The sequence below is a fragment of the Liolophura sinensis genome, chromosome 7 (assembly GCF_032854445.1).
Source record: "Liolophura sinensis isolate JHLJ2023 chromosome 7, CUHK_Ljap_v2, whole genome shotgun sequence".
In the NCBI taxonomy this organism is placed as follows: domain Eukaryota; kingdom Metazoa; phylum Mollusca; class Polyplacophora; order Chitonida; family Chitonidae; genus Liolophura; species Liolophura sinensis.
In genome coordinates, this window is record NC_088301.1 from 20,295,045 (window position 1) to 20,317,687 (window position 22,643).

Sequence of the window (22,643 nt, forward strand, 5' to 3'; positions counted from 1 at the left end):
AATTGGCTTCTTCTTAACGGAGTCTGTAAATAGATGAAGTGGAGACATTTTGAGATTTAATCCACTGCTCAATCTGACCGTAATTATACAAATCACACGACCTTTAGAACAAGAGAAGATACTGGCTGAAATGAATCCCCTTCACAGGATACATAACCTGTCCGCCGCAAATCGTACACGCGTGGTTTTCAGGTGCATGCTATGTGACTGTTACAAAATTGATTTCAGTTAGGGACACATGTATTAGTAACACAAAACGGCAAGAAATCTAATGTTTCAAGGACATTCAGTAGTTGTGTCTATGTCATTTTAACCCGAAGGCGTACCTGCATCGTATTGTATAAAACCGACATATTGGATATATAAACTCACGTAGCTAACAATTAATTATTCCGGGTCGGAATGAATCCAATCCGCTGCTATTATTAGTTGTATTTTTTTGCCTTTTGTGGTTGTCCTTTTTCTGTGGGGTGTTTCTTTTTTGTTCTGCTTGTTGGATGGTATTGTTCGTAGCGAAGGATTCGGTTTCATTTGACTCTTTTACCAATTTCATTGTCAGACATTGGGTTTTAAGTGCGGAGATTAAGTATGGTGATGGGTGACGCCATGTATGGCTGAAGTATTTTTCATGTGCATTGTGAAGTTCAGTAAACGATGTGTGTAGGGTTTGTGAACATTATGAAATTCCATCTCCTCTTGAACGACTGAGTAATTATTTATGTACAATCCACAGATTTTAAGGCACACCAGTGCGGCAATAGTTCTCCATGAACTAACAATTGCCGATTAACACCTCTCATTGCCTTGGCGCGAATCATTTTATGGAATGGAGTCGCCCTTTCAACTAATTTATATGTGTATGTCTCGTCTTTGACCAGTTTGTACTTGCCAGTTTGGTATTTTCCCCGTACCGAACGTTCATTGGCTAACACGGATGACGTCATTTTTTACTTTTAAAACAAGCAGGTTATTTTGAATCGAGAAATTTGAATGGTCTGTTGTGTGGAGATAGTAACAAATATGTTTTCGAGTATTTCGTCTATAGGGCTTACTGGAGCAATAAGCAAGGCAGATATTTTTGTCCAAAGACTGAAAAGTGTTGAGTACGACGTTAAACCCCAAGCATGCATAAACATACATTTTTGTTGAGAACATGGTTGGTTGAAATCTACACTGTCAGTTTAGACCAAGAGATTAGCACTATGGTTTGTAGCTTGTCAGCCAATCAGATGAGTACAGAGAAATTACTATTCAGGTTATTATTCCAGAGACAGTTATCTAAACAGCTATCGACTTTAATCTAAACCCTGTGTCTGATACTGCCGTATTTGGTATTGTTGTCAAGTTTAGTATAATATATTTATTTATTTATTTGATTGGTGTTTTACGCCATACTCAAGAATATTTCACTTATACGACGGTGGCCAGCATTATGGTGGGAGGAAATCGGGCAAAGCCCGGGGGAAACCCACAACCATCCGCAGGTTGCTGTCTGACCTTCCCACGTACGGCCGGAGAGGAAGCCAGCATGTAGTATAATATAAACTTCATGAATGAATGTTATTTTATCTCTTGTAGTATATGATTTCACGACAGTATCGTTTTAAAGCAAGATGTTAGGAAATTTTGGATTGACAATGGATTTACCGCCCCCTAAGCGGACGCCCTACCAACTGAGCTATCGGGGCAGGTGGCCGAGGCAATGGGTTCTTGGTGTTGAAACCAATCTTATGCAGTTTAACATTATGAATTAGACAAAAAAGTATTCAGACTGCATTTTACTCTCAATAATATGAACGTACAATGTGTCAATGTTTAGAGTTTTGGTTCAGAAAAAACTTGTATATAGCGTGACGTCATAATATATTCATACCTATACTGACACAACACATCATCCCTTCTGCTCTTCACCTCCCGCCCAACTCTCCTTTTCTTTGTTCTATAACTGAAAAAAAATGCCTTAAATTTTATTTATTGCAAGCAATTTTAGCTTTATCTCACACGATCCACACGATTGTGGACTTTTAGTTATGTTTTTGCTGACGTTGATTTGTCTAACTGCACGTCTGTCTGCAACCCAGTGCAAACCGACCAACTGGGCTTATGTACAGAGTTTTGTCTTTTTGTATTTATTGATAAAATTTCTTAATATACAATGAACGTTTGCACTGTTGGTATCTACTTGTGAGGGGTTTTAGATCTAGAGTAGACATAAGTATGAAAGCTTCGGTGCCTGAAGGGTGCTTGACAATTGGCTTGAGCTTGTTTAGAAAAATGCTTCTTTATCGAATCCAACATATTGATAATACATTGTAATTCTCTTTTATCGGCCAGCCATTTTCTAAAGAAAACACTTAGCGTGCCAAAGGTATTTACTCGCCTTCTGAGAATAATACTTAATCGTTCCAGTGGACAAAGCTCTTGACAATATTATAATTGTTCGCGAGAATTATTATCAAGCTATTGTGAAGAATGTAAATACGCCAGCAATAACTATCGCAGACTAAATGTATTATATCACGCTCTGAAAGAACTATACAAAAGCACTCGTAGTTATTTGAAAGAAGGGAGTTCAACTGAACCTTCCAGTCAAATATATATATATATATAGATATATATATATATATGTGTGTGTGTGTGTAAATATATATATATATATATATGTATGTGTGTGTGTGTGTGTGTGTGTGTGTGTGCAACTGAGCTGATTGACACTTGGATAATATATACATTATTGTGGGGTGAGAATGGTAGTATTGACACACGTATTAGTAGTAGAAGCAAATGTAAATATATTGTGAGGATAAGGTATTCATGCAGTCTAAGGCTCAAGCCGTTTGCACTTTGTCTTTCTTTTCAAGTGATGTTTATGCACTTTAACTCTATAGTGCATTTAATTTTGATAAGGTAAGCCGGGTTTGGACATTTTTGAATGCCATAAATATTCGTGATGCTTTGATGTACATCGCAATTCGGTGTGTTTACCAGATTTTTAAAAAAATCCAGATGCTTCAAGAATCGTTTGTATATAAGCTGCGTATGGAACCTGGGTGCCCAATGCATGGTCGAATAGTTAGCATACTAACGCAGCACAATAACCCAGGAATCTCTCATTAGTGCGGTCTTTGTAAGCTCAATCCCAGCTCATGCCAGCTTCCTCTCGTGGGAAGGTCTGACACCAGTTTGCGGCTCTGCCCAGTTTCCTTCCACAATAATGCTGACCGCCGTCGCGTCAGTGAAATATTATTGAAAACGGCGTAAAACACCCATAAAATAAATAAATGTATGGGAACTAAATTGTAATTTAGATGCGATGCCCGATTAGAAAGCTTGACGCACTTAGCTTGTTCAATGTTTCAAGCGACTTTAATGAGAGTTTAACCCACTTGATATCTTGTCATAGGCTTTTTGCGATAGTTGTGTAGACAGGAATTGTTGGTATCAATGATAATTTGTAGCATTTAGCAGACCCATACATAGCTTAGCTGCATGGCTTGAAATAGAATTAGTTTTTGAAATCTCTACTTTTTATATTTGATTAATTGTTTTTAACGCCATACTCAATCATTTTTCACATGATAGCCATTAGTGTTATATGTGGAGGGAACCGGAGTGTCTGAGAAAAACCACGGGCCTTCGGCAAGTTCCTGATAAACTATCTCAGATGTGACGTACAAATATGCACTGTGACACCATATTGGAGGAAGACAAGTGGTCCTCGATGAATGTCAGACCGGGCAAACCGCCACCCGTACATAGTCGACTATTTACCGCCACCAAGGCCCAGCATGCATTGAGAGCTAGGAAATCTACAAATTCCCTGTACAAGGCTGGTTTAGAGCCAGTAACCTAAGACCAAACCTGACACCCAACTTAACTACGGTACACTGACACGACAGATCAGGAACACAACCAAGTTAATGTATATCGACACCGAACTTAACACCCAACTATATGCTATAACACCAGAGTGTAATGACCCAGGAGCCTCTCATCAATGCAGTCGCTGTGAGTTTAAGTTCAGCTCATGTTATTAACAATTAATAATAATGACAACATCTTAAGAAAGGTTTACATTGCTCTTGTGTTCTTTTATTAAGATTGAAACGGGAACGCCCACCCGGGCTTCTTAATGCTGTGCATGTGGTTTAGCGGATAGATATGTATACAGGAACATTTTCTCATTTGTTCAGCATTCTCAGACATGTGTATAAAAAAGACCTGTTTCTCTTTGATCTACCTTACTTTTGATGAAACATGTGGCCTAGCTTTGTTTATTTATTTTTTGACTGATTTATTGATTTGAGAAATTTAAGGCTGTTTTAAATAGCACATGGAAGTTTGTCCATAATTGTTTTCATTTAGCAAATTGCTGCTTTACCCATGCTCAATAATTCTTCTATTGGCTGTTAGTTTTGTGGATGGAGGAAATCGTAAATTGTTCAACGAACTTAATTGTAAGACTGTGCACATGGCCACACAGCGCTTATAGTATTCCATGCAGGCGCCACAAAGAGTAACAGCGAGCGAATCCTCTAATTCCCTGTCCATGGCAGCAATGAAGTCGCAGTTAACACAATTATAGGTCGCCAGTGTCATAGCAGGCGTCGTAACTTGTCAACTATGGGCTTTAACAGGCAAGTAGTCTGTGAAACAGCTATCACCCTTTACAGCTATCTTGAACAGTCATAAAACTTGCAAAAACCACAAGTCGTTTCTGGAACACTCGTGTCGTAGTTTAAAAAGCATAGATTGTTCCCCTAATCCCAGTGCTTTATCCTCTCTTAGATCTGGTGCATTTGTTTTGCGCGCGGAGACCACAAAATAATTATGCTGTCAGTGTTATTTAGAAGTTGGCGTTCCTTATGGATATACAATTGCTGGGTTTAATCACACGACCGTTGGATATAGATACTAACTTTATCAAGTGCTTGTTAGCTTCCTCTTCGTACGTGGGACGGTCTTCCAGCAACATGCGAATGGTCGTGGGCTTCACCCGGGTTCTGCCCGGTTTCCTCCCACCATAATGCTGGCCGCCGTCGTATAAGTGACATATTCCCGAGTACGATGTAAAACACCTATCAAATAAGTAAACAAATAGTTATCAAGTGATAACTTTTCATCACTTGATGACGATGTTAGTATCTAAATCGGAACGTCGTTTTAATAAATCCAGGAGTTGTACATCTGTATGGAATATCTTGTTGCGCAAAATGATACGCTGATTCCATCCAGTATGGTTAAAACTGATAGCAGGATTTCTTGTCGTGATATACATGTTATTATGTAAAATTACACTTTTGCAGGCGGTGTCGCAAAGGTGGTTCGCGTGCTAGAGCAGCATAATGGCGAAGCAGCCACTCACCAATGTAGTTGGTGTGAGTTCAAGTCCAGCTCATTTTGGCATTCATTCCGATCGCACGTGGGGATATTTGCCGGTAACCTGCTGATGGTCGTGGGTTTTCCTACCATAATGCTGGCCACCGTCGTAGAGGTAAAATATTCTTGAGTACGGCGTAAAAAGTAACAACAGTTAAATAAATTTACAGGATATGTCCACTTTTGAACACAAGGCTGCGTAGGGATAATTAACATTTCTGTTCTTTGCATTGTACTTTTGATATTTTATACCTTTGTCTGACCCTGGTTGTAACAGACCTGTTAGAATTTTAATGTTACAGTGGTTTAAAGTCAACGGAGTATTTTCGTCTTCACACGCTGCAAGATACGAAGTGGTCTCCAAATTCACAGAACTTTAATCCAACGAATTCAATACACTCGATCCCCTTTCCTTAAGTGATTAAATGTGTAAGCATAACACAAATCAAGGAAATACACATGTACTGTCGTGTACACATCACTTCTGACTTCGGGCCATACGGCCCTGAAAAAAGTGTAAACTACACGATTGATTTCAATGTTGTTTTATTATTTAACAATGAGAAATATGATAATTTACAACTAAACAAAAACTATGTTCACCAGGACTTATTTCACATTTTTGTTACACAGAAGTGCTTAAGTGCAGAGACACATTATCATGCAAGTAATAAGCATTCGTTAAAACCACAACCCCTGAAACCTGTCGTTGAAGAGGTTCTTTGAACAAACCGCCACGCCTTCGTCCGCTCTCTGCATTTTATGAATTGTTTGTGGTAAAAGAACGATATAATTAATTACGTTACATGTCCACAAAAACAATTTTAAAAAGGCTGAGAGTAATAATAACCGAGATATAGCGGTTTTCGAGAGAAACATGGATGTCTTTGCTGTGACACAAACACACGTGAGGCAATGTTTAATCACTGTAACCATTGAAAGTCGCACACTCTTCGTTATTCACAATTCCGTTAATTTTATGCGAGTCTTTTACACGTGAGATTTTGCATTGTTTTAATGTCATTGTGTGTTAAATGTAAAGATACCACGACACTTTGAGTAATTCTTTACCAGTGACGCCTAATAAATTGCAATTAACATCACTGCATTTTAAACTTAATTACGCTTAAGCCACAGTGCTAGAGGTTTAAGATTTTCTACCATTTAAGCAATTTAGGAAACAGTTGGAATAAAACCCTAACTGAAGTAAATTAACAAGAAGCCATATTTCACCGGTTACCTGTGACTAATTGCCAACTATCACACTATCGTATCTTATCTGGTTTTCCTTTCCATGCTCTACGCCTTCATTATATTTACATGGGCTTGACCATTGTTTCACGTCGAAAATATAAGAAAAAAAAAACATAAAAAACTACAACTCGGCTATCAAAGAAGTGTCTAATGTTGTAGAATATGCAAAAGTAGCCTTGTGCTTTTGTTTATCCCAAGTATAACTCATCCTATGACATACTGCTCGCAACAGCTATCTGGTTTATTGGGCATCTGATCTAGCTGCATACAAACCAAGCATACTGGAAGTATTGGGAAAGGTATACATGTCCCTTACCGGTCTGAGCCATCAACATAACTGCTTTGCTAAAGTCAGAAACAAAACCTGCCATAATTTTGTTGAAAATAAACGATATAACCCATCATTCAAAATTGATCTGTAACTTGTCATGTTAAAGCTATCTCTCAAGTTTCAACGCAAAATATAAAAAAAACACGACACAAACGGTCATAATTTTGCTGAGTATGAACAAAACAGCGGACGAATCGAATTTCACCTGAAAGTCATGGGAGAGAAGTATACTGAACGATTTGATTCAATTAACCATTTTGAAAAAAAAAGTCCTGAAAAGACCAAATTTTGAAAAAAAAGAACGGTCATAATTTTGTCCAAACTCGAACTTGACCTGTAATGTATTATTGTGATGTGTTATTCCAGTTCAATGGACTGAACCGTTTTGAAACAGAGTCCGTAACATGACATGATGAAGTTAACATTAATGTTTTTTGCAAGATGTTAAACCCCACGCATACATACATACATACATACAGTTCTTAGTTGTGACAAGAAGCTCCACATGTCGGTCGGTCAGGTGTTTGACAGCTTGTCTTTTAACGTGGGCTATTCATGTTAACCATGGTCCTGTGTGCAAGACGACATCAATGTGTATAGCATTATCTATTGTGATTATGTTCTTGTTGATAGTAACTAAATTGCTAATCTAAGTATTAATTTCATCATGTACAACACAAGGCACAAGCGGAATAATAAAATTTATAGGAATATCCGATAAATTTTAAAAGCACTGACTTTCTATTGCTCTTATGATGGAGAAGACACTGCAAACTTCTATAAAGTTATTTGAAGTTGGCATAGGTGTGGAAAGTTTCCAGGTATGCCAGCGCCACCTGGTGGAGGAACTGGAACTGATCCTGTAAGAGAAAACAAAGCTATTTGTATCTCTAAAATCAAACTGTGTAAACATAATGCACATAGTAATCGTCACAATCCAAAAAGATCTTTAGGATGTTTTTTTCCCACGTGACGTAAAGATATGTAAACTATATTTGTATTCATGTATTTATTCCATTGATGTTTTACGCTGTACTCAAGAATATTTACCTTATACGAGGGGGGTGGGGGCAGCATTATGGTGGGAGGAAATGGGTCAGAATCCAGGGGATGCCCACAGCCATCTGCAGGCTGCTGGCAGGCCTTCCCTCGTGCCCGAGAGGAAGCCAGCATGAACTGGACTTGAACTAACAGCAGCCGAACTGGTAGGGAGTTCCTGCGTCATTACGCCGTGTTGGTGTACTGACCTCTTAAATCACGGAAGCCCCACCATATTTGTAAAAGACAAGTGGTTCTCAACGAACGCTACAGACTGCGTAGGAGTAAACATACCAAGAAATTTAAAATAACGGTATACTCGAAAACTTGGTTGGAAGATTTGTAGCACATCCGTGACCTCAGTAAAACCAACATGAAACAAATTCTGAAGGTATGAATTGTTATAATTAGGGTTTATAGGTAGGCTGGTAATTCCAAAATGCTGCGGAAACGGCGTTTGGCGGCGGATACATCCGTACAATAGTTTTTCTGAAAGTCTGCATCAAAACATATGCATCAAGTGAAAATTTGGAGTTTAGAAACGACGCGGCCTAGGAATTTACAGCAGGGCTTTGTGAAGTACTCGTGATATTATAGCATATAGATGAAAACTGTTGTCATTGTGTTGTATGCGCAATTAGGGTTTTTGGTGGCACTAAGATAGTCTTCTTACTCATATTTATTTTACATAACAGTAAAGGATTATAATATACGGAAATCTGCTAAGGTGACATCAAACAGCGGATCATACAGGGTGACAAAGATTTTCACCAAATTGTTTAATATGATTTATCAATCAAGACCTGGATCCTAAATCACATCTGAATTTGCAAAGGCAGATGAACTGGCAAATGTGTAATCTAGAAAAAGAAAATAATCTCTTACCAAATCAGTGATTATCTGAGGCCTGGCCACCCGCATTTGTTTGACGGCTTGAGGAATGTTCACGTCTCGGTCAAGTTTCAGTCTCTCCAGTACAAATGAGGCTGCGCAGAATAGTCCACTGTTTGTTAGTCCGTCCCTGGAACATGTACAAAGCTTTCATAAGGCGTTTTATTATGGCAGTTATAATCACAGCTCTAGTTGTTTACGTATTCTACACAACTACAGAGTCTACCGTTCCGCACAGCTGGTGGGTATAAAACTTCCGCTCACCACGTCGTTGTGAGGTCAACATTGTAAAGATGTTGTTTGTTGCTTTGAGAAATGGAAAGTTAAAGCACTTGTCACGCCATTTTACGGGACAAAGTGAAATATATGTGGTAGTACTAAGGGCGGGGTGAACGTTTACTATCTCATTTTATGCGTATACAGCTGCATATGTACATGTCGGTATTTGCTTACTCACTAATTGGTTATTCATTTAATTTTCCTATAATTTACCGTTATTTATAAAGATTAGCGACCTAAATATTCTGAAACAAGTTCAATGTGCTGTTTACCGTATATCGTCATCTAGGGACGAAGAAAATTCCACGGCAAATTAACCCCACCCTGTATCCCCTATAAAGAACGTTGGGCAAGGTAACTAACTGACCTGCAGTGAACCAAGATAGGCTGGTTTCCGGCCACTTTTTGCCAGCTTGTCACGCCATCTATGACGGCCAGTAGGGACGGAACTGAAGCACAGGAAGGCGTGGTCGACCAGAACCCACAGCGGAACTGCTTGATTGGACACGACACTTTCTGGAAACAGAATACACAAAACGGATCACAGGATCCAAGAAAAACAACTATAGAGTGATATCTACCATTGCCAATCTATGACCTTGACGTTCTGTGGTTTGGTTTAGGAAAATAATGCGTCCGTAGAGGGATCAACAGGCACTTACTTGTGTGTGCGCACAGCTAAAGTGACGCTTTAATCCATTTTGCCAACGGATTAACAAACAAACAGCATGTTTAATTTGTAATGCCAACAGCTGACGGATTTAACATGTTTTTACAGGGCGGGTACAGGAAGTACACATACCGCGTCCTTGTAGGCCAGGTTGTATGTCCATACTGTGAAGCCACTTTCCTCTTCTTTCTGCGTACATTTTACATCAAAAGGACCAAAGCTTTTCTTTTTCTCCGTCCAGTATATACCAACGTTCTGAAGGCAATTAAACAAAGCTTGTAGACAAATCTAAAGCAGTATGTACCATAGAATGTACATAATTATAATATAGGTCCTGAACCTACGTGTTAGAAGAAAAGCAAGTCATAGTGGGTGATGTGCGGATGAAAGAAGATGGAAAACCAGTTTATTGCTCACCTCAGATTCATTGTCAACATCGTCCAGCATAACAATGGTGGCGACGCCGTGATCATATACCAGACGCCAGAAATCCACCACAGTCTTCGGTAATGGCATGTGTGTGATGATGAAACCTCTTTTCAGCATATAGCTCTTCAGGCAACACAAAAACGCGGGCAAATGTAAGTACTCGGGTATGTTATTTATATAAATAAAATGCTATGCAATTAACACATACTGTAGGGCGACAGGTCGTTATTTGCTGTCGGCAGATGATATGCAACTCCAGAAATGATGTATACACTAGAAAGACTATCCTTATAAGAATAATTTTGTATGCAAACTAATGACATTCCTTATACACCCCAGACACCCGAATTACAAAGCTGTCGTAGCACTGAGCCAAGGCACACTTTTAGATTGCTACGTAAGACAGACTCCAGACAACAGGTACCGCAGTATTTTTGCAAAAGTGTTGTAATACTCAACGAAAAACAATAAAAATGTAGCATCGTTTAACAAGGCACATTGTATTTGTTCCGCAGAATCTAAGTCTGGGTGTAACAAAGCGAACTCTTGAACCCCAGTGACATATTTATTGATTTCTTTGTTGCTTAACGACATACTCAAGAAGTTTGGTCTCACACGATGGTGGTCAGTTTGTGAATGAGGGAAACCCGAGTGCCTGGGTGAGGGAAAATCCCACTGAGAGAATGATACACGTATACCAGGTAAAATAAAGGTAATAACAAAACTTCCGGATATATACGGGAATACTTACGGGAAGGAAGACGGCGTTTATGTAGTTGTTTTTGCCAGCCACTGGAGTGGATAAGTAAGGCCTGCAGTTGTCCGCTGAGAAGAAAGCACCACAGAGGAAGTTTCAGCACCATATTGCCATATATACTCATTTGATTCATTAAGGTCATAGTAAAGTGGTCAAACTTTCCAGACCTCTGATTTTGAGAGGGGTCTTGAACAGAAATAAAGCGTACCAGCCCCAATTTATCTTTACAACTAATTGCCTTATCCACTATGAATATGAAATAGATCGACAGTGGGATGAAAAAGTGTCATTTAAATGCAATTACCTACCTTGTAGATATAACATCGCCAGCCACCACTCAGCCACCTCTCAGCAGTTAACGAGCTTAATATTACCTCAAAAATTTCTTTGTCGGGTGGCTGGCGATTTTATACCTACATGGTAGGTAATTGCATTCCAATGGCACTTTTTCATCAATATTTTTGATATATTTCATGTTAATAGTGGATATGGCAGTTAGTGATATAGGTGAATGGGGGCTGATTCTTTTTCTTTCCTTGTTTTAGAGCCCTTTTAAAAATCTGAGGGCTGGAAATTGTGTGCACTTTACTATGACTGTATCGGGGTATATACCCATGCGTGGACTTTGTGTTACCACAAATCTCATTGAACACTATTCTTCTCTTGTGTTTTTACGCCGTACTCAAAATAGTTCACTTATAAGACGACGGCTAACATTTTGCTGACAGGAAACCAACCAGAGTCCGGGGGAAACCCACCACCATGGTGCATTTATAGCGGACATTTTTCAAGAGTCGTAAGGAAAACAGGAAGGTAATCAGCCAAATTATCATTATCATTATCATTATTATTGTATATTGTTCATATTGTTTAAATAGTATGGTTTAGGTCTCACCAGCAACAATTTTGTCAGACCTATTCTTGTGCAGGTTGTCAGGATGTAAAGCTGTCCCCAGAGTAGCCTTGTCCAGAGGAGGGGTTTTCTCATTCAGCCGCTGTGGCGACGAGATAGAAGATTGACATACCATAAACGTGATATATTTGCTGAGGTAGAAGTTTTTTGTCCACGGAAGGATTAAACCTGTTCATTTAAGCTGGATATATTAGTTTACCTATTCCTGCATCCCACATAACGTACTTAAGTGTTACGATGCTCTATTAAATGCGGCGGAGTTTTTTTCCCCCAAACACAACATAACAACGTTTGTTTCTCGGCGTATATATTGCGTTTACTTCAAAACAAACGTATGCCGGAAAACAAATGTAACAACAACGCAAACACGATCTGCCTCTATAAAACACTACAGGTACAGGGCCCAGTTTCACAAAGCCGTGTTAGACATTTTGTTATCGTAATTTTGTCGTACGACATTTTGAACGTCACAATTACCGTACCATTGTCGTATATGTACGACTATCGTTCTTGTACGACATCTTTGTGAAACTAGGGCCAGGGCTTTGCTTTACAGAAAGAAAATGGATTCTGTATGTAGGAGGATATTAACATAGACCAGAAACTGTTACCTGGAACTGTTCTGCTATCTTCAGCTGTCCAGTCTCTGGGTTAACAGTACAGAGATCGGCAAACACGCTGGAGAAATTTACACCTGGGATTGACCCTTCCTGAAGCTCCAGGGCTTCTGCCAGGGCCTCGTGCAGAAATTCATACTGCTCCTGGAGCATTGATAACAGAAAACAGGTCCATTTATTTCTCGTACAAAAGACGGGTGATGTCAGGTTATTTATAATTTATGTAGACTGATAGCATCTGTGAAGCTAAAATTGTAGGAATGGCAAGATTGGACTATCTTCCGGATCAAAATACAGCATGTAAAAGACAGCATGTGCCTTAACAAAACCGTGTAAAGGCGACACTTTCTAAGAGTGGCGACGATCATTGCCCAAAACGGTTTCTTGTGGCTTGTATCATCTGCGCTCTTTCCCTTTAAGGTCTTGTGGGCAGAACTTAACGGAAGGTGAAAGTAGTGTTTATTTACCAAACTCTGGACCATGTTGACTCGCTGTTCCCTGAGCAGCCTGACACAGGCCGGCACATCCACCACACCTTCCTCTTTGGCCTGGTTTATCAGGTAGTCCAGAGCTATGAACGTTCCTGTACGGCCTATTCCAGCGCTGTAAAAGAGACAGGAAGAGGTGTAAGGACTATATACCTGACGTGTTATTAATAAGACATGTTCACAATGATATACAGTTAAGTATAAATCAAATTAGGTAGCAGGGCCCGATTCTACAAAGCCATTTCCGCCCATTTTCCAGTCAAAAAAATTGGTTAGTGACAAGCAGTAACTATGGGCCCGGTTGTTCACAAGTGTATCAGCTGATACACTTCTCATCAATCTAAAAGTCTATAAGACAACTAAAGCGGCCATAATTTTGTTGAAAATACACGAAACGCTCAAAATTCGATGTAACTTGTCTGAACAGTTAACTAGTCGAGTCCATAGCAGGACAAAACTGCCACAATTTAGTTGCAAATCAACGAAAATAGCCCAAAACTGAAACTTCAAGTGTCAGTGTTCATGGTAAAGACGCATGCCTGGTCTTAACACGGTGAGATAAATGCGTTTCGAAAAGAAGGCCACGATTTTTTGAAAGAAATCAATAAAAAGGTTCCAAACTCAAACCTGATCTGTAACTTGTCATGGTGAAATATGTACTACGTTTCAATCCAACGCGTTGACTCATTTTGCAAACAAGTCCGAAAATCTGTCAAAGGTCCAATACAGTTAAAACAAACTCCGACCATACGTTTGTAGAAAATGAATAAAAAGGCTGACTCTTTAATCTTATTTTAAACCCATTACGTGGTTGACAGACATCAAGCCACAATTCAAAGCAATTAATCGTTGTTGAAAGTTCGGAAAACTGTTCCTTAACGGACGGACAGGCGGACGGATAGACGGACGGGGACACGAGGTCTAAACCAATATTCCCATCCGGGATTGGCTAAATGCCATTCCGACCCGACATTTGGCAGTTTACGTCTGTTTGAACACTTTTGTCTCCATCAGTTGTTAAGGTTTTTACCTGCAGTGCACCACTATAGGCCCAATCAATGGTGATTTATGTCCCAGGACTTTTCTCTGGAAGTCCAATAAGCTACTGGCGTTAGAGGGCGCACCATGATCTGGCCAAGCCGTGAAGTGAAATTGTTTGACGAGCTGGGTTTTGTTCTGCATCTAAAATCAAATATTTAAATAAGATAAATGATTAATTTATATCAATAATTTGAGTGACCATAGTTCTCCAAATGATAATTTACATGTTAGATGTCGAATACAACCATGAACAAACGCAACCACAATCCCACACACAACGCTGATACTGCCGGTGAGAAGTCGAGGACACGTTCATCTTCGCACGGCGATCCATAAATAAGCCTACAACCAATTGTAGCTACAGTCTCTTTGTGCAAGCGGGCCCTGACGATGTCGCGACATGGTCCCAATAATGATGTCGCGACATAGTGACGATAATAATGCCGCGACATGGTGATGCTGGTGTTGTCAATGCTGATGGTGTAATCTAGCAACAGGCTTAAAAGACGTGTTTAGCTTCCTCTCTGGCTGTACGTGTGAAGTTTTTTTTAGCAACCCGCGCATGATCGCCGGTTCCTCAAGGGTTATGCGCGATGTCATTCCATCATAGTGTTGGCCACCGACATGTAAGTGGAACACTCTTGAGTACAGCGTAAAGCACCAATTATATAAATAAATAAGTAAAACATCTTGTTCTCTACTTAACTCTGGTGTGTATATCTGTATGTCACAAGAGGGACAGTTCCTCAGTAACTTGCAAAAAGTGGGGGGTTTACCCTTTTGTCTTGTTCTGCAGTTACTGGATGAATACCGGCTGTTTATTTGTAAGTTGCTTCCCCACGTCGCACGTGGTAATATCCATTATTATACCCACACTCAAACATAATAATATGCAGGATGATATATACAAAGACACAGAAAGCTGTATTTCCCACCTTCAAATGCTTCAGTTGCAGAGTTCTGATGGCGTAGTTAGAGAAGTTCTCTTCGTCCAGCAGAGAGACACTGATGAAACCAAACTGCTTGGGTTGTCCGTCTGGCCAGTACTGGACACACTTAGTCTATGGAGTTAACACGTTGACATCAGAGACAAAAGTAGGCCAAATATTTGATTAAACACTTTACATTAAAGGTGGAGAAGACGTTAAAATGACACGAAGTTCAACTGAAAGAGTGCGAAAAGTTATCCCTAAATGTAGTCTTCAATATTTTTTTCCTGTAGGAGAAAAAGACACTTGAAAATAATTTTTGTATGGTTGGTATTTGGGACCACCTTTTGGTATTGAGAGTCTTTGTTTGATAATGTCATAAATGAGGATGTAATACAGGTTTAATAAATATTTTAGCACCAGAATTTGTTCTTTTCAGCTAAAACATGTAATAATCTCAATTTAAATCATATTTTTATTTTATTATGATCATAAATCTTATCATAATTTAGGTTAAATGGATATGTTTTGATATAAACAACAACTTTACATTTAAATAAATTTATTACACAAGCATCACATCTTTATTTCGAACATTATTATGCAACAACGATAAATACAAAAATTTAATCCCAAATACCACAATACAAAAATATTTTCAGACACCCTTTGCTCTAGAAAAAAAAAATCCAAAAAAATATTTCATTTTTTGCAAGTAAGTTTTGACGCTCTCTCATCTGATTTTGGCATCCTTTTTATGTTTACTTCTCCTTTAGTTGTTAATGCTCTACAAGGGGTTAAATGTCAGAGTTCAAGAAATTGTTGCATTCCTCAAGATACTATGTTCGCAACAAATTAGGAAGGAGAGAGATGGAGGAAGGGTGAGAACAACAATAAACTTTGACATGTCTGTCAGAGGGTAAAAAAAGACATCGTAAATCAGTAGTTTACCAAAACATGAAATCAAAACAAATCCCACCTCTGTCTTCTCCACCAAATTGGTCACCATGACAACTTTTCCGGTGTTTTGTTCCCAGATCATGCGCATGAACTCATTGATGATCACATCAGTTGGACCTGTAAGAATTACGATTATTTATCTGACGCCATGCAGGCTCAGGCTGTTTGCACTTAGACGGTGGCCCTCAATGACAAAAACTAGGGTGTCCGGGGGCATACCACGGACATTTGGCATTTGACATCTAGTCAATGATGTGGATATACATTGTATCATTGCAGGCCATATGTGGTGAAAGCCAAGTGTTTTTCTCAGATCGTAAGAGTGTGCTGTAAGATATTTTTATGCGTGAGCTGCAACTGGTACCACAAACAACCTCGACCACTTATTGAGATCAGGCCTCATTGGGCCATCAGAGCGGATGTGTCCAACACTTGCCTCTCTAACGTTGGGATACTGTATACACTAAGTTGGAAGTAACATGTCTTATGTGGCAAAGACCATATGATTACCAAATTTTGTGACAACTGAGAACGCTAACTAATATGAAACAAAACCTGCACGTAGTACACAAAACATGGCGATAAAGGTTTAAATATAAAAAATGTAAAATCGAAAAAGATTAAGAGCAATACTATCCTTTTAGACATTAAACAGCTACACCAGAATTGTCCACTCTTCGGCATAATTTTTTTACCGTTCGATATTCCATATTCAAGAAAAGCAAAATGAGATAAATAGCTGGCGTCTTACAAAGCGGTAATTTCGAAATTATTTTTGTAATGTTGTTTCGAAAAACAAAAGATTGTTACGGTTTATTACTTTTATAATGGCTAGAAAGAATATTTGATTAATTTATTTGATTGGCATTACTACGTCGTACTCAATTATATTCCACTTATACGACGGTGGACAACATTATGGTGGAAGGAAAACGGCCAAAGCCCTAGGGAAACCCACGACCATCCGCAGGTTGATGACAGACCTTCCCACGTACAGCCGGAGAGGAAGCCAGGATAAGCTGAACTTGAAATCACGGCGGCCGCATTGTTGAGGGGCTCCTAGGTCATTGCAACGCGCTGGCACGCTACCCACCTCGGCCACGCACCTCTTTTAGAAGACATGACACTATTGTCGCGTTTACAAACATATATGGTCACATGACATATCAAGTTTATAATAAAAATGGTGATTACCTTGAGACGCGATGTACTTTTTAGGTTCGTTGTAACCCTGTAAATAAGGAATGTTAATTTACTTTTTCTTGATCAAACCCGGGTCGGGTCATGCCAAAGACTTTGAAAATGGTAGTTATTGTTGTCTCGCTTGGTGTTCAGCACTGAGAGGTTAGAGCAAGGAAACAGGACTGGTTCGCCCGGAATCAGTATAATGTGACTGCGTGTATTATCATGTCTGGTGTCTTCGACATGGTCCTTCTGTGGCGGCACAAGAAGACACAGTATATGTAGACGCATATAAAATTGTTGACTACGACGTTAAACCCCAAGCATACATACATATTTATTCTTTTACTAGATGTGTTACGCCACGCTCAAAGAATATTTCAGTTACGTAACGGCACTGAAGTTTATGGTATCACATGATTTACAAACTCCGTTATCAACACCACCTGGGAGGTTTAATCAAAGTCAACTGGTGTATATAAAGTATTTATAAGTTTATAAATACTCACATCGATGTAGCAAGCGTTGATGTAATCGGTATCCTCGTCGCCAAATTTCTTCAGGTGGACCCGTGAATGGTCGTCTGAAAAACGTTTTATAGTTACGCGTTTGTTTGTAGAGCCGTATGGTTATGCCAGCATGACACATAAATCGGCCACGCTAACTTCGAATGTAAATATAAGCACAACAGTATATTTTGATAAGTAAAGTCCGCTATGAATTTAGTTACTTCAGCAAAAAAAATTGAATATACACCGTTTTATTGTTATAAGAAAATGGCCTAATTGTTTACAAAGGCGTCGCGTCACCTAGCGTCCAAAATTTCTTTAATATATGCCTAAACTATATATGGAATTCTGATAACATTGCTTCCTCAAACGTTGTTGCTGGACACAAAAAGGTTTGAATATTGAAGTCGCGTGTTCGAATCCAGCTAGTACTCCCGTTTGGATTTACGTCGAGAGGTTATTAGGTATACATGTACATGTCAAAGAGCTATAGTTCCCAAACTAACCCTAACCCTCTTCATCATTTTGATGAACGTTTTGTGAGTTTGAAATGTATAAGATCATTTAACAAAAGATTCAGTGCAATTCTTTGCCACCATAGCCCGGCATGTATGGAAGTCGGTTAAAGTCATCATCGCACCATCGTAGCATCTTAGCATCGTCCGACGGTGGGACGGTGCGATGGCTTGATCGTATGAAAGGATTGGGCGATGGTGCATGGCAATGGGCAATGGCCCGAACCCATGGGACGAAGACTCAAAGCCATGACGCTGTAGCTCGAGGGTATGGGACCGTGGGACGACCACATCTTGTCATCGCCCTATCAAGTTGTTCCATAGCCGAGCGGTTTTAAAGTACCATGGTTGGATGAAGGCATTATCCGGCTTCCATATCTATGGAGTATAATGTGCTTACAAGCCACGAGATTCCGATAACGGCTTTTGTTCTTGTTCTCGGGTTTGTAAGCCACGTCATGCTTAGCGTGTAGTCCCACGGGAAATGTCTGCAGCAAACAATCGATTCTGTGGCTAACGGTCAGGTGTAACGTTAAGTAGGTTAAAAAGAGAACGGATTACGAGTAGTACATAGTTTAATTAAAAGGACTTGGTATGGTAAGGCGGAGAATCGGCCCCAGAGAGGTACGATAAGTACAAATTTCAAACTTCACCTACAATTCTGTAAATTTTCAAATCAGAAGTATAAGAGCTGGTCGATACAGGTATTAAAGTGTTATGGCCATAAAAGAGAGGGCTGCTTAGTAATAACCCGCCAAAACTGCTCTCTCAGTCAAAAACACAAATTTTCAAACAAACGAGGCACTGTGTTCCTAATTTACAGTATTTCACCAGAAATATATCTTTACTGAAACTTTCATGTGTATTTTTCTACGTGCTGTCAATGGTTCATTTTAGTTAACGTTTGTCTTCATATGTAAAACATAAATTTTATATGATTAGTTTTGTCATATTTTGGTAAGTTTCTGCCACTGTCTCTCATGCATCATTCATGGTACAGTGAAATAACGTTGTCACTGTGGACAACAGGTTGCACCTCGAGGAAGAGTTCGAATCTCTGCGGTTATTATTATTATTACTATTATTTTTTTGAAACATACTGTTGTGTAAGTAAAGATATAGGTCATCTTGCATTAATTAAGCGTTGCCATGAGTTAGAATGGATAAGCTATGGTATTACGTAACGTTTGACCAATGCAGGAAAATCATACGTGAATCGTGGTTGAGAGCACATGAGATCGTCAAGGTATCATTAACATGTCAAGCGTAGCGGAAGTACAAGGCTAAAAGTTACATTTGTTGTATATTTATTTAACTGTTTGATGCATAACGGTGTGCTTAAGAATTTTTCAAAAAGTTACATCTGTGGTGCACTACGGTGTCTGCTGCAAAAAAGATATTTCAGTGTGAATTTAGCAGGCTGCCACTTTTCGATTTGATCATGTTTTTTATAAGTTGCATATTTGCCATGTAAGAGGAAAAGACGAGTAAAGCAGAACTGAAAAAAGAAGTAGCCCAAAGAGAGTGTCAACAGCTGTCACTTACAGCTATAGTTAAGTTCACTTTCTGAGATGCACAGTTTCTTTCACTGGGGTCGATTCCCCGCCTTACCATACCAGGTCCTTTGGAGAATAAACATATTCAGAATTCACACATATAAGTGCCATAATATTGGCGGTGACATCTTCTTTTCGGAGCAGCTAACCAGCCTCAAAGATCATCACCCCACGTCAGAACGAAACCAACCCATAACGGCTATCGTGATTAGCGTAAGCAATGTCGCTCCCACTGAGGCCAGAGGTTTGTGGAAAGTTCTAATGGAAGCTGCATATCTTCAATTTTAAGATAGGATAATTTGAAGCCTACAATTGTTACAATATTTCAGCGACTCTACTGGACGTGACATTGTTTATAAACTGGACGAGGTCAGCATTTACGGGTTGGATTCGTTTTAATAATGGGAGCCAATCTTCGAATAAAGAATAAAGGTGAATTCGACCTGCCAACCTTAGTCGACATGCCGGATCAATAATCATAATGCCATTTTTTAACACAACGTTCAGCACAAAGTACTAAATTTACTTAGGAAAGCACAGAAATGACGATATTCACACGGATTAATGCAGAGAGAAGCCGTGAACAGTTTTCAGCAATATTGCAAGTGCTCAAGGAATGTTGCAGATGAACAAATTAAAACCAAATCGTGTATGTACCATGCTGGCTCTTATTTTGTCGTTGATTAAAATATGTTTTTCAGTTGCAATTTGGTTGAAATAGTTCGTATGTCCAACCTGACTGTTATTCCTGGCTGTTATTCCTAGCTGTTATTCATTACGATAAATATCTTATTCTATTTGAGGTAGAAATGGACAGAATTATTAAACAGGTTGTTAGAATTTTTGGACATTCCATACGCATTTATTAGATGAGGAACGTCAGAAACCTGGTGTTGCAGTATTTGATGTAATATCCTTTACATAGATGGGAACAGAGGTTTTTGAGGTAATAACTTGTGACGTTTATAAAAATCGCCATACAGTTACACAGGAGGTCTTAGAAATGCTACATAACTGATATTAGTATATATATGCGTCTTTATCGTTGCTAGTCGCCCTGTGGATAGACATTCTCAGGCACTGATTCATCTATTGTTCGCTACTTAACAGCTTCATACACGTACAACCTTGTTCCCAGCAACAATTTATTCATGTATTATGGCATATAACTAACCACTGTCTGTTTTGACATGCACATAACATGTTCCTTAGTTACTGGTAACACATATACTATATAAAGACCTCTGTTGACATTCATATTCATATTCCTTGAAAATAACATGAAGTTTGAAACTGCAGATGGAATATAACAGAATGTAGAAAATTGAGAAGGCATTTTGGTAGCATTGGTATTGGTAGCATGAACTAATAACATTTCAACCAGTCCATTTTATCCCTAGTGTGTTCGCTCAACTTGGATTTTCTCAGAAGCTTTTTCTTTACCTCAAACTCGGCATTAAATCCCGCGGAAGTCTTTTTCCTGAGCATGTACCGTCGGAATTCCTCTACAGGAACACAAGTGCTCTCCGGAACTCTGCCAGGGTTCACTAAGCCAGCTGAGGCTACATCAGCAGCAACGTCTTCGTCGTCCTCATCATCGTCATCGTATTCTGTAAAATAGAAGAAAAGGTGAGATATAAACAAAGGCAACCCTTACACGTATCAGTATGTATGTATACTTGGGTTTTTAGGTCATTTATTTATTTATTTTTTTTGGGGGGGGGGGATTTCTAATTGAGTTAAAAGATCAGATTCTATGGTGATGTGTTGTGACCAAAAAGGTATCATTAACGTAACATCTATACTGTTTGCCCAAAATAATTCGTTTCCAGGTCAAATTGGCGAATGCATTCATAGATCTATATGTACATGTATATGCGTTTTGAATGATGAAACGTAATGTGAGTCTAATGTGTGGTTAGCTACAAAAACCTTATATGACGTCACTGGTAGCTTTGTGACTAGAAAAGGCCACCAAAGAATAAAATATTAACATGCATTTTACTAGTTTAAACCGGGTTTTAAAGAAACAAGTCAAACTTTTTTCTTAAAAGTTTTTAATGGTTCTTCATCTGATACATCTTTCATTTGAGTATTTCCTTTGCGTTTAGCATTTTTTCAGTATTTTAACGCCGACGAGGAGTCATTAGGTGTGTGTACATGAAGACATATACTGTCTCCTTTTGGCTGGTCCAGTCCATATCCCCAAGTGGTGCAGGTTCATTCCTCAATGAACAAGTCTGCCAGTGACATTGAAAATGGCACATTCTATTATGTACTGATATCAATCCATCCAATTCATAAGTGCCAAGTTCCCACCATCCAGTTCGTATGTACTGATATTAATCCATACAGTTCATATGTACAAATGGCACATCTTTCAGTTCATTAATCCACTGAGTTCATGTCTGGAAAAATCCCACCATTCAGATCATGTCTAGGTATATCAAGGCGTCTATTTCCCAAATATATGTGCTAATATCACACCATTCAGATCATATCTAGTTATATCAAGACATCCGGATCAAACATGTATGCTGCTAATATTACACCATTCAGATCATATCCAGTTAAATCAAGGCGTCCATTGCACACATGTATGTGCTAATATTACACCATTCAGATCATATGTAGTGATATTAAACCGTCCAGCTCATACATGCATGTGTTTGTATCTCACCATTCACATGACATATGCATGTATACATGTTATATTAAATCAAACAGTTCATATATATATATCAACCATCCATTTCATATGTATTAATTTCAAACTATCCACCAGTTGATATATAGTGATATGAAACGATTCAGTTCGTATGTAATGATATCAAACCATCCACCAGTTCATTTGAAGTGATATCTGTGTATACTCTACATATGTAATGCAGTTTATACGTAGTGA

At 38.9% G+C, this 22,643-nt stretch overlaps 2 protein-coding genes across 2 annotated transcripts in view; both read right to left on the bottom strand.

Moving 5' to 3' along the window:
* LOC135469947 (cell death abnormality protein 1-like) overlaps positions 1-22,643 on the bottom strand; it is a 116,009-nt gene that overhangs the window by 68,975 nt on the left and 24,391 nt on the right. The gene's annotated exons all lie outside the window — the stretch shown is intronic.
* The window catches only part of LOC135469946 (receptor-type tyrosine-protein phosphatase kappa-like), a 32,115-nt gene continuing 15,457 nt past the window's right edge, over positions 5,986-22,643 (bottom strand). Inside the window, exons 8-23 of the mRNA XM_064748605.1 lie at positions 21,182-21,348; positions 18,583-18,670; positions 17,668-17,741; positions 17,171-17,207; positions 15,996-16,093; positions 15,023-15,148; positions 14,077-14,228; positions 13,026-13,161; positions 12,553-12,702; positions 11,924-12,023; positions 11,023-11,096; positions 10,260-10,394; positions 9,975-10,097; positions 9,540-9,688; positions 8,888-9,023; positions 5,986-7,824 (exon numbers count right to left, since the gene is read on the bottom strand). Of these exons, the coding sequence (XP_064604675.1) occupies positions 7,750-7,824; positions 8,888-9,023; positions 9,540-9,688; positions 9,975-10,097; positions 10,260-10,394; positions 11,023-11,096; positions 11,924-12,023; positions 12,553-12,702; positions 13,026-13,161; positions 14,077-14,228; positions 15,023-15,148; positions 15,996-16,093; positions 17,171-17,207; positions 17,668-17,741; positions 18,583-18,670; positions 21,182-21,348 (1,820 nt within the window). The 3' untranslated portion in view covers positions 5,986-7,749. The remainder of the gene's footprint in view (positions 7,825-8,887; positions 9,024-9,539; positions 9,689-9,974; positions 10,098-10,259; positions 10,395-11,022; positions 11,097-11,923; positions 12,024-12,552; positions 12,703-13,025; positions 13,162-14,076; positions 14,229-15,022; positions 15,149-15,995; positions 16,094-17,170; positions 17,208-17,667; positions 17,742-18,582; positions 18,671-21,181; positions 21,349-22,643) is intronic.